General features: G+C 49.0%; 1 protein-coding gene across 2 annotated transcripts in view; it reads left to right on the top strand.

Annotated features, from left to right (window-relative positions):
• Window positions 1-14,862, top strand: part of Rfx2 (regulatory factor X2) — an 88,354-nt gene that overhangs the window by 49,748 nt on the left and 23,744 nt on the right. The window contains exons 3-6 of one of the 2 annotated variants that reach the window (XM_004654997.2): window positions 2,766-2,855; window positions 4,449-4,519; window positions 5,170-5,431; window positions 13,572-13,646. In XM_004654997.2, coding sequence (XP_004655054.1) covers window positions 2,766-2,855; window positions 4,449-4,519; window positions 5,170-5,431; window positions 13,572-13,646 — 498 coding nt within the window. The remainder of the gene's footprint in view (window positions 1-2,765; window positions 2,856-4,448; window positions 4,520-5,169; window positions 5,432-13,571; window positions 13,647-14,862) is intronic. The other variant, XM_004654999.2, reaches the window with a different exon arrangement.

The following is a 14,862-nucleotide window of genomic DNA, read 5'->3' as shown; positions in this document are numbered from 1 at the left end:
TCTCTATATATCTCTCTCTGTCAAAAAATAAAGTGGTTTCATGTAGTCCAGTCTGGCCTGAAACTTCCTTGAGTGGCCAAGGATGGCCTTGAACTGCTGATCCTCCTGCCTCTACCACCCAAGTACTGAGATGACAGGCATGTGTTAACGTGCCTGGTTTATAGGTTGGGTTGAAGCCCAGGCATCTTGCATAGTAAGCAAGCACTCTACCCAATGAGCTGCAAGAGCTCCCCGCCTTTTTTAAATTTTATTTTTTTATTTGGGAGGGGGAGAGAAAAAAGGTGCATGCCAGGCCCTCTAGCCACTGTAAATGAATACCAGATGTATGCATCACTTTGTGCATCTGGCTTTACATGGGTACTGGGGAATCAAACCCAGGTCATTAGGCTTTACAGGCAAGTGCTTTAACTACTGAGCCATCTCTCCCGTCCCTCATTTTTTTGAAACCACATCTCACTCTGTAGTCCAGTTTGGCCTGGAACTTGTTATGTAAAGAAGGCTAGCCTCAAGTTCATAGGAAATCCTTCTGCTTCTGCCTCCCGATAGCTGGTATTACAGGCAGGTGCCACTGCACCTAGCTCTCTTGATTTTTAACTTTTTTTTGTTGTTGTTGTTTTTGTTTTTGTTTTCTAAGGTAGGGTCTCACTCTAGCTCAGGTTGACCTGGAATTCACTATGTATTCTCAGGGTAGCCTCGAACCCTCGGCGATCCTCCTACCTCTGCCTCCCGAGTGCTGGGATTAAAGGCGTGCGCCACCACGCCCGGCTTGATTTTTAACTTTTTTTAATTGTAATGAGAGAGAGAAAGGGAGAGGATTGACACACCAGGACCTCCAGCCACTGCACTTGAACTCCTGACACGTGTGCCACCTTGTATGTCTGGTTTACATAGGATCTGGAGAGTCAAACATGGGTCCTTAGGTTTCACAGGCAAGTGCCTTAACTGCCTACCCATCTATCTCTCCAGCCCTTAATTTTTAATTTTTTAATTTTTTAAAAAAATTTTGAGTGAGAGACAGAGAGAAAAAGGCAGAGAGAAAAAGAGAGTGAATGGGTGCACCAAGGCCTTCAGCCCCTGTGAATGAGCTCCAGATGCATGCACCCCCTTGTGGCACGCATGCGACATTGTGTGCTTGCATCCCTGTCTATGTGGGACCTGAAGATTCAGACATGTGTTCTCATGTGTTCTCACTTGTCTGAGAACAGGCAAGTGCCTTAACCACTAAGGCATCTCTCCAGACCCCTGGTTTTTGTTGTTGTGGCTGTTTGTTTGTTTGTTTGTTTTTTGTTTTGTTTTGGTTTGGTTTTTGGTTTTTCAAGGTAAGGTTTCACTCTGGTCTAGGCTGGCCTGGAATTCACTCTGAATTCTTAGGGTGGCCTCGAACTCATGGCTATCCTTCTACCTCTGCCTCCTGAGTGCTAGGATTAAAGGCATGCACCACCCCGCTTGGCCCCTATTTTTTTTTTAACTGAAGTAAAATTCACTTCATATAAATGAACCATGTTAAAAGGGATACGTGGGTGGTTTTTATTATTTTCAGAGTAACGCAGCCATTCTCTTTATCTCAAACATTCCTTCAGCCATAAAAGATATGACCCCTCCCAACAAGCAGTCAGTCACCCCATTCCTTCCCCAGCCCCTGGCACCCACAAATTCTCTTCCTGTCTCTGGGTTCACCCGTCCTGAGCACTTTCATGGAGTCCCATACAGTGATATTTGTGTTTTTCTTACTGAGCACAATGTCCTGGAGGTCCCTGCAGGTGCATCAGAGCCTCGCTGCTGCGCATGCCACGTGACTTCCTTGTGAGTGGTTGGAGCACAGTGTGTGCATCTGTGTGCTGTTCGTCTGGTTGTGAGCGCAAGATAGTGAATGCCTATGACAACTGGCCTATAGGCCGCTCTGCCAGACATGACAGCCCCAGGGCCGGTGGCCTCTTTCCAGCCCTCCTGGCTTGTAGTGACATCTGTGAACACTAAAGGGCACTGTGTCCTCATTCATGTCTGCCCAGGGTCATTTCTAAAACAGATCACCCTGGTCCTCAGCCAGTGACACTCGTCCACGAGGAGTCATGTCAGTCAATGGCGTTGTGAGCCCCAGCCCCAGGGATCCTTTTTGTTAATTAATTAATTTTGATTTTTTTGGAGGTAGCCTCGAACTCACAGCAATCCTCCTACCTCTCTCCCTCCCCTCCCGCCTCAGTGCTGGAATGAAAAACATGTGTCACCAGGTCTGGCTGCCAGGGACCCTTTGACCAGTTACATTTGCATAGCTTGTGTCCATGTCCTGTGAGTGAGCAGCCACTGGCAAGATGTGACTCACAAGTCATCCAAATGAGGGTCAGGAGTCAGGAACCTGGCAAGGAGGACCTGTCCCCAGCCTGAGAATCCTCAGGCCTCAAACCACATAGAACAGCTCTGGATTTATGTCCCCTCCTGTGTAAATGGGGATGGGCCCTGGGTGCACTGCAGAACCCCAGGAGGGGGGCTATAAGATACACAGTCAAGGCCAGTCCTATGGCAGTTGTCCACAGACTCCCTTACCCAGAAGGTCTTCCTGTGGGGGGACATCTGGCGTCACTCCACTACAGACCACAGTGGGAGGTGCGTGTGCCTGCCCTGGTGTACATGTGGGTTGTATGCGACATGTCTGGCCCTGTGTCCACCATGTTGGTGCAAGTTCTGCCTTCCTCCCCGTGGCTCCTGCCGCATGTCAGTGAGGCAGGAGAGGAGTGGTCAGTCTAACTGTCCCCTCCGTCCCCTTGCAGAGGGTGCTGGTCCAGGCAGCGGGCTCAATGCCCAAAGGCGCCCCGATGCAGCCGATCGCCCTCCCCAGAGTCCAGCCCATGCCTCAGCAGGTAACCATGGCCCACGACCGCCAGCACCCAGCATGTCAGCTACTCTCATCACTGTGAACCAGCACCAGAAGCAACTTCAGGAAGAAAAGGGTTAACTGTGACCTGCGGTTTGAAGAGCTACATTCTCTCATAGCAAGAGACCAGCCGGTCACACTGGAACCAGTCAGGAGGGTCGGGAGGTAGAGGGAGGATAGGAAGTCACCCCAGGGACTCACTTCCTCCAGCAAGGCTGCAACCCCTAGAGGTCCCACAACCTTCCCAAACAGCACCACAATCAGGGACCAAGTGGGGAACATTTCACACTTAAACCACAACAGGGATTCACTTCCATCTCAGCCCTATGAACCTTGCCTGTACTTACTGGTATCTTCATTAGCCCAGAACGTTCTTGAAGCTCTTTTAAAAACTTGGTTATCACAGATAGTTGAGCAATAAAAAGATAGTGGTCTTTCATTGGGCACACGTTTGAGGAGCCGGTGGGCACCTAGAGGCAGATGAGAAAGATCCACAAAGCACAGGGGTGCCACATCCTCAGACAGCTCTGAGGAGACACTGTTCTGATGTCCAGAAAGCTGATGGCAGGAGCTGGCCAGGCCAGGACACACACACCACCTGCAGGGCATCGGGATTGACAAGTACTTAACTGACTTCTAGGAAAGACCACTCGCCCTATGGCTGCAGCATTAAAGTAACCGTGAACAGTGTGTAAGGAAAGGGCAATGGATCAATAAAACTTTATTTACAAAACACACAGGGGGCTTGCTATGGCCTTTGGGCTAGAGTTTGCCATTTTCTTCTCAGGGGTCTCCTGCATTGATGGGTGGTCTCATTCTAGGAGTTTATGGCTCAGAACTGGGAAAGATTGCCCTGGCAGCCCTACAGAGACTCAGAAATTCAACCAGTGGCTCTGTGGCCAGGCTGGTCTCTGTCATGGTCTTCTTTGGGGACACCATCAAGAAACCCAAAGACTACCATGTGATATAAGAAGCTTATCCCACTTTTCAGGTCTGGGCCTGCTCCAGCTCTCACTGGGCCACTCATACTTTCTGGGTGACATGTTTGTGTCTTGTCCACACTTAAGGCTTCCTCCCCATCCCTAGGGACACCAGCCAACATGTGGTAACCTCAGAGCCCATGGTGCCAGGGTTGGCTTATCCTGGGAGATGGGGGTCTGCAGAGAACAGTCAACTGAGACCCTGGCCAGCTCACGCTGTGGCCCTCACACTGCTCACCCCACAGTCAGCATGTTCTCAGAGAGTGTGAACTTTGGGGAGCAAAACAATGGGCATCCGTCACTAGGATATCCACCCAGGGCTGACCTGATGTGTTGGTAGAGGGTGGGATAGGACTATGGGTGCATGGATTCCTCCTGTCCCCCTTTCCCCAGAAACCTTTTCTCCCACCTTCATGGTCTCTCCTCCTCTGGGACCTGAGGTCATGACCCTCTGCCATGCCAGGGCTACTTGGCCCCATCCGTATCTTACCCCCGAGGATACAGATGAGGGCACAGAAAGCAATGCAACTTACTTTTGATGAAGATCTTAAAAGAAGGAAGAAAGCCAGGGTGTGTGACTTGCATACATGTCGTTCCAGGTGCAGCACGTGTACCCCGCGCAGGTGCAGTACGTGGAGGGGGGAGACGCTGTCTACGCAAACGGAGCCATGTACGTGTCTTGAGATGCCCTTGCCTCCTCTCCCCAGGGAGATCACACACTCAACCCTGCCCTACAATGACACCCATTAGGACATCCCTGCCCCATGGAGAGTTCAGAACCCTAGCTTTGTGCTTTTAGCTTCTAGAAAAGTCTATTTTTAGAAACAAAACAAAAACTGATCTAGAAACTGTTACCCTTGTGCCTCTTTAGCCTAGTTTGCTGGACTGTTGATAGACTGGTTTTCCATTTTTAAGGTCTAGACCTTTTAGAATTTTCTGTTTGCATGTGCATGTGTGTGTTTGTGTGTGTGGAGGCCACAGGACAGACTCTGGTGTCCACCTCAGCAATGCTGCCCACCTGCTCTGAAACAGGGCCACTTGCTGAACCTGAAGCTCATCGATTGAGCCAGTCTTTCTGGCCAGCAAGTGCCGGGGACCCTCCTGGCTCCACCTCCCAACCTGGGATTACAGGCGTGCCACACCATGCTTGGGGACTTGAACTCAGGTCCTCATGCTTGCATAGCAAGCACTTTACTCATCTGCCCAGCCTACCACTCAGAATCTTTGCACAATGACCCCTACCATGTCTGAGTGTCACCACATGCCCAGCCTCCGACATCTGAATGAACAGGCCCAGGGTGACGTGTCTCTTTCTGACAGCCGAGCGGCCTACGCCTACAACCCTGACCCGCAGATGTACATGCCCAGCAGCGCAGCTTCTTACTTCGAGGCCCCAGGTGGCGCCCAGGTGACAGTGGCAGCCTCATCCCCACCAGCAGTCCCCTCCCACGGCATGGTAGGCATCACCATGGATGTCACAGGAAGCCCTATCGTGTCTGGCGCCGGAGCCTACCTTATCCACGGGGGCATGGACAGTACAAGACACTCCCTGGCCCATACCGCTCGCTCCTCACCTGCCACGGTATGTACAAAGGCCCTGTGGCCAAGGGGTAGACCCTGCTAGACTAGTGGTGGCCACCATGTGAAGAGGGTGAGTAGGACGCAGCCACAGGCCTGTGGGACTGCCCTTGCCTAGGTGCCCAGGATGAGGTCCTGCCAGCCACTCATGGGCCCGAGGACCCAAGGCAGGTGTGCTGGGCTTTGGACCTCCACTGGTGAGAAGAGGAAGGTACGCCACAGGTGCTGGGTGCTTATATCTGGGGAATGTGAGCAGAGCATCTCCAGCCGGTGGCACTGCCGCTGCCTTTGCTGTCATCGCCATTGGACATAGGCTGGTCCATCCATAGGAGGACGCCTGAGCCCACTGAGAGGACGCCGGGCTCCTGCGCAGGTCATCACGGACCTGCTGTAGTTAGTACATCTCTGCCGTGGGGGTTTTGAGGAGCTAAGGCAGTTGAGAAAGAGTCTTGCAATGTAGCATAGGCTGACCTCAAACTTGTGATCCTTCTGCCTCAGCCTCTGAGTGCCCAGCTATGTCTCTGATTTTAAAGTTCAATATTTCCTCAGTAATTATTTTATGTTTTTTAATTATTTATTTATTTCATTAGACCGAGAGAAAGAGAGAGAGGAAGAGAGAATGGATGTGCCAGGGCCTTCAGCCACTGCAAACGAACTCCAGACACATGAGCCATTTTGTGCATCTGGCTTATGTGGGTCCTGGGGAATCAAACCTGGTTCTTTGGCTTTGTAGGCAAGCACCTTAACTGCTAAGCCATCTCTCCAGCCCTATTTTATGTATTTTTAATTAACTTCTTTTCAACTTTTAAAAAATTTTTATTTATTTATTTGAAAGAGAGAACAGGCACGCTAGGGCCTCCAGCCACTGCAAATGAACTCCAGACCCATGTGCCACCTTGTGAATCTTGGCTTATGTGGGTCCTGGGAATTGAACCTGGGTCCCTTGGCTTTACAGGCAACACCTTTACCACTAAGCCATCTCTCCAACCCAGCTTCTTGATGCATATCCCTATGGGATTTGTGTCATCACCCCACTCACAGGGCACCTACATCGCTCACCCAAAACACCCTTGGGGTATACTTTGCAGTCACCTCCCCCCTCCAACACCCTACTAGCGCCTGTGAATCTGGTGTCAGTTGACGTCTCCAGCCTGTCAGGTGATCATGGCTGGAAGCCCTGTGGGGGGATTTCTTGCCCTCAGCATGCCATGAACCTATCTGGCTCCCCTCGCTCCAGAGCAGTATTTATTCCCTGCATTCCAGCCTTAGTGCTTGTCCCTCAGCTGAGGGACATGTGGAGCGGGAACTGTGGTTTGGGACAACATGAAAAATGCTGCTCGAAGTGGTCAGATACAGGCTGTGGTGTGAACATCCACGTTCCTTCTTGGGGTGTCTCTTGAGTGGAATGGCTGCTTCTTGCAGTATGTGGGCATAGGCGGGAATGGAAGCCGTGGGCAGTTCTCTCATCTGGCACACAGACTGCTGTTCCTCACCAGCACTGGGTGAATGCTGTCAACGTTTGCAATTTTGTCCATTCTGCTAAGTTTGTCATGGCATCTCACTGTGGGTACAGTTTGTTTTCTCTCCAACTGATGACAGTAAACAGCCATCCCTGGGCTCAGTGTCATTTCACATTAGCTGTCTTTTACCTTTTATCAGATGCTGGTTGTTGAGTCGTTTGTTTGTTTGTTTGTTTTTTCCAGGTAGGGTCTGTAGCCCAGGCTGACCTGGAATTCACTATGTAGTCTCAGGGTGCCCTCAAACTCATGGCGATCCTCCTACCTCTGCCTCCAGAGTGCTGGGAGTAAAGGCGTGAGCCACCACGAGCAGCTTGGTTGTTGAGTCTTAGGACTTCTTTGTATGTTCTGGGTACAGGTCCCCTGTGCATGATTGGCAGATCTTTTCCCTAATATCTAGTGGGTCCCATGTCTCTGCACTCTTTGAAGACATTGAAATCTCTGTTCAAATCCACTTTGTCAGTTTTTCTCTTTTAAAAAAATTATTTATTTGAGAGTGAGAGAGAGAAAGAGGCAGATAGAGAGAATGGATATACCAGGGCCTCTAGCCACAGCAAACAAACTCCAGATGCATAAGTCATCTTGTACATCAGGCTTTACGTAGGCACTGGAGAATTGAACCTGGGTCCTTTGGCTTTGTCGGCCTTAACTGGTAAGCCATTTCTCCAGCCCAATTTCCTCTTCTGATCATGCTCTGGGTGTCACATGTGAATAGCCACAGGTCCATAGAACATGCTAGTGTGTCAGGTCATAAGCCTCCTGGGAACAGGCTTCTCTAGCCTGGAAATGTCCTGCTACAAGCAAAAGAGCTGCTCAGACCCCAGCCTCCCAGGCCTGTGAGGTGCTCTGATTCTCTTTGGGAGAAGTGGGGTTTTATGCACCCTTTGGTAACTCAGCTCGTAGTGTGGAGGGCTGTAGATGAACAGAAGTGAGTTTTTAAAAGGATGAGAAATCCTGCTTTGGAGCTGGGGGGATGACTCAGTAGGTAAAGTGCTTGTTCCAAGGATGAGAACCTGAGTTTGGATCCTAGAACTCACACAAGTGCTGGCTGCGCCATGTGCACCTGTCATCCCCACACTGGGGAGGTGCAGACAGCAGGGCGCCTGGGCTGGCCAGCCAGTCTAGTGTAATGGGAGCGCTCCAGGCCAGTGAGACCCTGTCTCAAAGGAGATGGACAGCGTTCCTGAGGAGATACCTCTGGCCTCCAGATGTACTTGCACACATGTGAAAAAGGGGAAGGGAACAAAAGGAATGTTAAAAAGAGCTGAGGGAGGGATGGAGGGAAAATATAAGATTTACTTAAAAATGAGCTCAGTGCAGTAGTGACTGAAACTGGCTTTTACTGCACATGAACTTGGAGCCAGGTCTCTTGGTCCTCATGTGCTGAGAGGATCTGTGTGGACCTGATTTTATATTGCAGGGGAATTGAGCCCAGGCCATCAGGCTTTGCAAGCAAATGTCTTAACGTCTGAGCCATCTCTCCTAGCCCGGTGTGCAGCTGTTTGCATCATGCTTAGCAGTGGGCTGCTTTTTTTTTTTTTAATTTTGTTTTGTTTTGGTTAGTTTCTGTTTTTTCAAAGTAGGGTCTCACTCTAGCTCATTCTGACCTGGAACTTGCTCTGTGATCCCAGGTTGGCCTTGAACTCACTTGATCCTCCTATCTCTGCCTCCTGAGTGCAGGGGTTAAAAGCATGCACCACCATGTCCAGCTGGGCCAACTGTTTTGATAAGACACGACTTGGAGCTCCAGTGGCGGCAATCAGTTTGTGCTTACATGATAAGACACCCCTTACACTGAGCAGGCCTGCATCATTCAGGCTCCACCTCTAGATCTTTTCTCTGATTATGAACACTAGCATGTCATGGCAAATGACTGGCAGGTCTTTGTTAACAATCTCGGCAGAAAATGAAGGGTTTAGAGAACTACTTTGGCAACAAACTCCAACAGGTTCTTATGAGTTGTGGACTTTTCTGATGTGTTTTGTATCATATTAGCAAATGTGACTTCTTACTATTTAGTGAAATGCATTACAATTTGAAAGCATTAGGCTGGAGGGATGGCTTAGTGGTTAAGGCATTTGCCTGCAAAGCCAAAGGACCCAAGTTCAGTTCCCCAGGACCCACATTAGCCAGATGCACAAGAGAGCACATGTGTCTGGAGTTCGTTTGCACTGGCTGGAAGCCCTGGCACAACCATTCTCATATTCTCTCCCCCCCCCCCTTTCTTTGTCAAATAAATAAATAAAATATTTTTTTAAAAATTTGAAAGCATTGCTGGCTGGAGAGATAGCCCAATGATTAAGGCACTTGCCTGCAAAGCTAATGACCTGGGTTCGATTTTCAAATACCCATGTAAAGCCAGATGCACAAAGTAAGAATGCATCTGGAGCTCGTTTGCAGCAACAGGAAGCCCTGGTGGTGTGCCCATTCTCTCTCTTTCTCTCTCTCTCTCTCTCTCTCTCTTCCCCCTTCCTCTCTCTGTCTCTCTATTTAATTGAAAATAAATTAATTAATTAAAATGTTTTTAAAAATTAGAAGCATTGAAAACTCAGATTTCCAAGTAATGTTAAACCATGTCCATCAAATCATTAATATGTGAAATTAACTCATGTTTTAAATGAGCTATGTGTCTTATGTTTTCACTCAGATAAAGGTGGAAGCAGCCAGGCATGGTGGTGCATGCCTTTGATCCCAGCACTCGGAAGGCAGAGGTAGGAGGAGGATTGCTGTGAGTTCAAGGCCACCCTGAGGCTACATAGTGAATTCCAGGTCAACCTGGACCAGAGTGAGACCCTACCTTGAAAAGCCAAAAAAAAAAAAAAAAAGGTGGAAGCAGCTGGGTGCGGTGGCGCACACCTTTAATCCCAGCAGAGTTAGAAGTAGGAAGATCACTGTGAGTTCAAGGCCACCCTGAAACTGCATAGTGAATTCCAGATCAGCCTGGACTTGGGGGGGGCAGTGGAAGTATATGTGAAAACAGAATTCCTCTGTGTGGCTGGCTGACATTCCATCTTGTCTGTGCACTTATCTGTTGATTAGCATTGGGACTTTCCACTTGGCAGGTGGAATATGTTGTTCCTCTATCTTTCAACTTCGTGGTGTCTAGGGAGAAATTAGCTGTCACTTGTATGTAGCAGGAATCTGTGTTTGTGATAAACCCTTTCTTTTTGTTCTTTCTTCCAGCAGTTTGGTCATCATATATCTTGGAGTTTTACTTTTGAGCTTTGCAGAGATTTTTTTAATGTTAGTTCATGTCCTTCACCAAATTTGAGGAATTTCCAGATGTTCTATGTTCTCACTCTTACTTTTCAGTTCTAGAATTTCAGCCTGCCCCCCCTTTTTTGTTTGTTTGTTTGTTTGCTTGTTTGTTTGTTTTTCAAGATAAGGTTTTGCTCTAGCCTAGGCTGACCTGGAATTCACTATGTAGTCTCAGGGTGGCCTCAAACTCTTGGCAATTTTCCTACCTCTGCCTCCCAAGTGCTGGGATTAAAGGCTTGCACCACCACTCCCAGCTCAACCTGGTCCCTTTAAAAATTCTTTTTTAAAAAAAAATTTATTTGTAAGCAGTGAGATAGAAGAATTACTTCTCAGCCTTTTGGCTAAGATAAATGTAGTATCTATCCTTATCAGATAGAAGAGAGACAGCAGAAAGAGAGAGAGAATGGGTATACCAGGGTCTCCTGCCACTGCAAATGACCTCCACTTGCATGCGGCACTCTGTGCATTTGACTTTACATGGGTACTGGATAATTGAACCCAGGTATTTAGGCATTACAGGCAAGTCCCTTAAGTGTTGAGCCATCTCATGCTCATGGAGGCCTGAGGCTGATGTCAGTCTTCCCCAATCACTGTCTGCTTTATTTCCTGAGGCAGAATCTCAGGCAAACCCAGAGTTCACTGATTTAGCTGCTCTAGCCTCCAGTTGTGCCCCAGGAAGATGGGGGCACCTTGCCCACTGGCATTGGCCTGGGTGCTGGGGATCCTCACTCCCCAACCCTTAGCTTCAGTCTTTGAACATGTTTTCCTTGAGCAGTTGAACTCTTTTTGCTTGTGTGAATGATGGGTATAGTGTGCGTGTGGTGGAGTGTGTGTTGGGTATAGTGTGGTGTGTGTGGTGGGGTATAGCGCCCATGCCCTTGCAGTGAGGGGCTCTTGCCTAGGACAGCTGGTGTTACACTTTGCCATACTTCCACCTGCTCTGACCTCCATGGGACTGAGGCTGCAGGGCAGAGTCTGAAAGTGTCAGGCCCTCGTGCTCACGCAGGAATCTTACACCCCTCCCGCCATGTCTCAGCACAACTTTCACTCTTCTCATAGTCAGTCATCTGACCGGCCTGGGTGTGGGCAGGCGGCTCTGTGTATCCTCTTCCCTATGTGTGGACCACACTTTCTCATGGATCTGTTATTATATGGATGCCTTTGTGATGTGATACAGTGACCCTACCTGAGCTGTCACACCTTTCTTCTATCCTCCCAAGGTCACTATGGTTGTCATGGGTCATTCGTTTAATGACCTCTGGGCACTTCTGTACAATCTTGTCCTCTCTCATACAGTGGCCACTGGCATAGCTATTTGGTTAACATAGTGTCAGCCAGCAATTTGACAGTCTGTCCCTCAGATGCCACATAGCAGCTGTTTGGTGGAGGGTGCACCTGGTGACTTTGCACACTTAATGAACGAAGCTGGCTGAGGTGGGGTGTGCCCACTCACCAACTCCTTGGAGGGATGGTGTTGCCTACTGCCATTGCTCGAGATGCCACATGAGGCAGGAGGAGCTCTGGAGCTGGTCTTGATGCAGCTAAGTAAAGAAACTGCTGGGCCTCAGGTTCTGATGCGGATCTGTCATCATCAGTGAGGGGCCGGGCCAGGGCTCAGTGGGTAGCACTGAGGTCCATCTGCATCACAGCATAAACCTGGTATGGAGCGCATGCCTGTCATCCCAGTACTTAGGAGGTGGAGGCAGGAGGATCAGGAGTCCAAGCTCATCGTTGGCTACATAGTGATTCCAAGGCCAGCCTGGGCTTCATGAGACCCTGTCTCCAAAAAAAGAAAAAAAATTGCTCAGGTGAAATAAAGTGCATGATGACACATTCCTTGTCCAGCTGGGGGTCTGAGGGCAGATGTTTGCCAGAGTTCATGACAGCCAGTGAGCAGCGGACAGACACCAGCACAGGGCTAATGAGTGACCAAAACAGGAGTAACTCGGCGCCTCTAGCTTTGTAAGCTTATTGTTTATTGAATGGTACGTATAATTTTCCCATCATCAATTCTGTGGGAAATAGTGATAAATTTAACTCTTTTTTGTTGGTTGGATTTTGATTTTGGTTTGGTTTTATTTTTTGTTTTTTCGAGGTAGGGTGTCACTGTAGTCTGGGCTGACCTGAAATTCACTCTGTAGTCTCAGGGTGGCCTTGAACTCACAGCAATCCTCCTACCTCTGCCTTCCAAGTGCTTGGTTTGCTTTCTTGCATGTGTGTGTATGTATGCATGTTCCTATGTGTGTAGTCATACATGTATATGGGTTCACATGTGCCTGTGTGCATGTGGAGGCCAGTGGTAACCTTAGGTATCATCGTCAAGAATGCTATCCACCTCCTTTGAGTCAGGGTCTCTTATTGTCCAGAGCACTCTAATTAGGCCAGATTGTCAGGCCAGTGAGCCCCGGGTGAGTGAGTCCTCCCATCTCCACCTCCCCAGAGCTGGGATCACAGGCACACACCATAGCCAGCTTGTTCATGGGTTCTAAACCCATCGAATCCACGTCTTCAGGCTTGCAAAGCCAGCACTTCACCCTTTGAGTGTTTCCCCAACCCATGACCTCTCCTTGCGGAAACATCATTGAAGCCTTTGCCAGCTGGGCATTGTAGGAGAAACAACGTGGATGTTCAGGTTACCTCCTGGCATGATTCCCTGTCCATTCCAGGCACGGAGACAGGCTGTAGCTTCTGATAATGCTATGCACAAGTCTTGGTCATCCTGCACATGTGTGCATGGTGGCAGCCACCCACTTCTGAGTACACCCAACTGTGACTGCTCTGGCCCAGGGTCTCACATCTGGTGACACATCCTATGTCATTGGCCTAACTATGACTGTGATGTGCCCAGCATCTCACACCGTATTGTCAGTCTGATTGCCATTTTCCAGAAGCATCCAGCAGGAAGGTCCTGGGCTCTACATGCAGGAAGGCTGGCCAGTATGTCAACATCACTGTGTACCCAGCAGCAGGTGTGGTATGGTGTGGTATGGGAGCTTTCAGGTGACCAGGCGTGACTCTGGCCTTCTCTGTGGCTTGTCCACAGGATCCACACTGTGACTGTGGACATGGTCTTGGTTCTTGTGTGCCCACACGCTGTGTTCTAATGTAATGGCAAGCAGCAGGGTGGCTCCCTCCTGCTGCTCAGGTCCCCTGGACTCCTGACCCTCATGCATGTGAAAAGGCCACACTCCCTGCTCCAGCTCCACTGACCACTTCACCCTCCCGCCATCGAGTCACTCTGACCAGAGCCACTCCAGTCACCATGTGGCTATGAATCAAAAGCAACGTGGGCTGATGCTAACTTCTCATTTCCTTCTCTCCCTCTTCTACTGTTTGTCTTCTTTTCTTTCCTGCACACATTCTCTTTAGCTTGAAATGGCGATTGAAAATCTCCAAAAAAGCGAAGGAATGGCCCCTCACAAAAGCGGCTTACTCAACAGCCATGTAAGTGCGCACGCCCGTGCAGTGACCCACACCGCCTGTCACTCCATAGACATCTGAAAAGACAAGGAACACAGTGACTCCTCAGCTGATGGGGCTCAGAGGGGAAAGAAAGAGCTGACATGAAATCACAGGAGAGGACCAGGCATGTGGCACTCAGCCTGTAATCCCAGCACTTGGGAAGCTGAGGTAGAAGGATCGCTGTGAGTTCGAGGCCAGCCTGGCCTAGAGTGAGACTTTAACTTAAACAAAAATAGTTCATTGTGCAGTGAAAACAAGGCAGAAGCCCATCTTTGAGTACAATAGTGGCACCTCCACCCTGACCTTAACTGGAGAGTTGAAGTCAGTCAAATCTTAATCAAAATGCTGTTAACATAAGCAGTGATGGTACTCAGGAGACTGAGGCAGGAGGATGGCCACTTCCAGGTCAGCCTGGACAACCGAGTAAGACATTCAGACAAAAAAGAAAAAGTGGAATGATGTCAGGATTGCCACAAAGTCCTTAGCTGTGTTTCCAGGCTCCATTTTTACCTGGAAATGTGTGGGCCATGTCATGCCTTATTTAGTTATCAACTTTGAGATAGGGTCTCACTGTGTAACCCAGGCAGGACTAGAACACATGTCAATCCTCCTGCCTCAGCCTCCCAAGTGCTGGGATGACAGGACTGTGCCATCATGCCTGGCTGCATTGGATATTTTGTTTATTTACTTACTTTTGTCTTTTTTTTTTTTTTTTTTTTTTTTTGGTTTTTCAAGGTAAGGTCCCACTCTTTATTGTTGTCTTTCTGTCTGTTTATTGTTCAGTTTTGTTTGGTTTTGTTCTTCAAAGCAGGGTCTCACTATAGCCCAGTCTGACCTGAAATTCACTATGTAGTCTCAGGTGGTCTCAAACACACAGTGATCCTCCTACCTCTGCCTCTTGTGTGCTGGGATTAAAGACATGCACCACCATTCCTAGCTTTTCTCATTTTTTTTTTTTTCAGTAGTAACTTTATTCTTGTCAGAAATTCTGGTGTTGAGCAATTTTCTCTATGGAATCCAGTCTGAGTAGCCGCACTTAGACCGGTCGAATCCGGCGCTCATGCATTCCCCTCAGTTCTGACACAGGTTGGAGCAGCAAGGATCAGCCGTGTGGCTAAGCTGCAAAGCCACACAAACAGCAGGGTTTGGAGGAGCGTCACCATGGGGACCAGGCATAGCACACTGGCGGCTGGCAGTG

Source organism: Jaculus jaculus, chromosome 15 (assembly GCF_020740685.1).
Source record: "Jaculus jaculus isolate mJacJac1 chromosome 15, mJacJac1.mat.Y.cur, whole genome shotgun sequence".
Classification (NCBI taxonomy): Eukaryota; Metazoa; Chordata; class Mammalia; order Rodentia; family Dipodidae; genus Jaculus; species Jaculus jaculus.
Note: the sequence above shows the minus strand (reverse complement) of the source record. Positions and strands in the feature narration are given on the sequence as shown.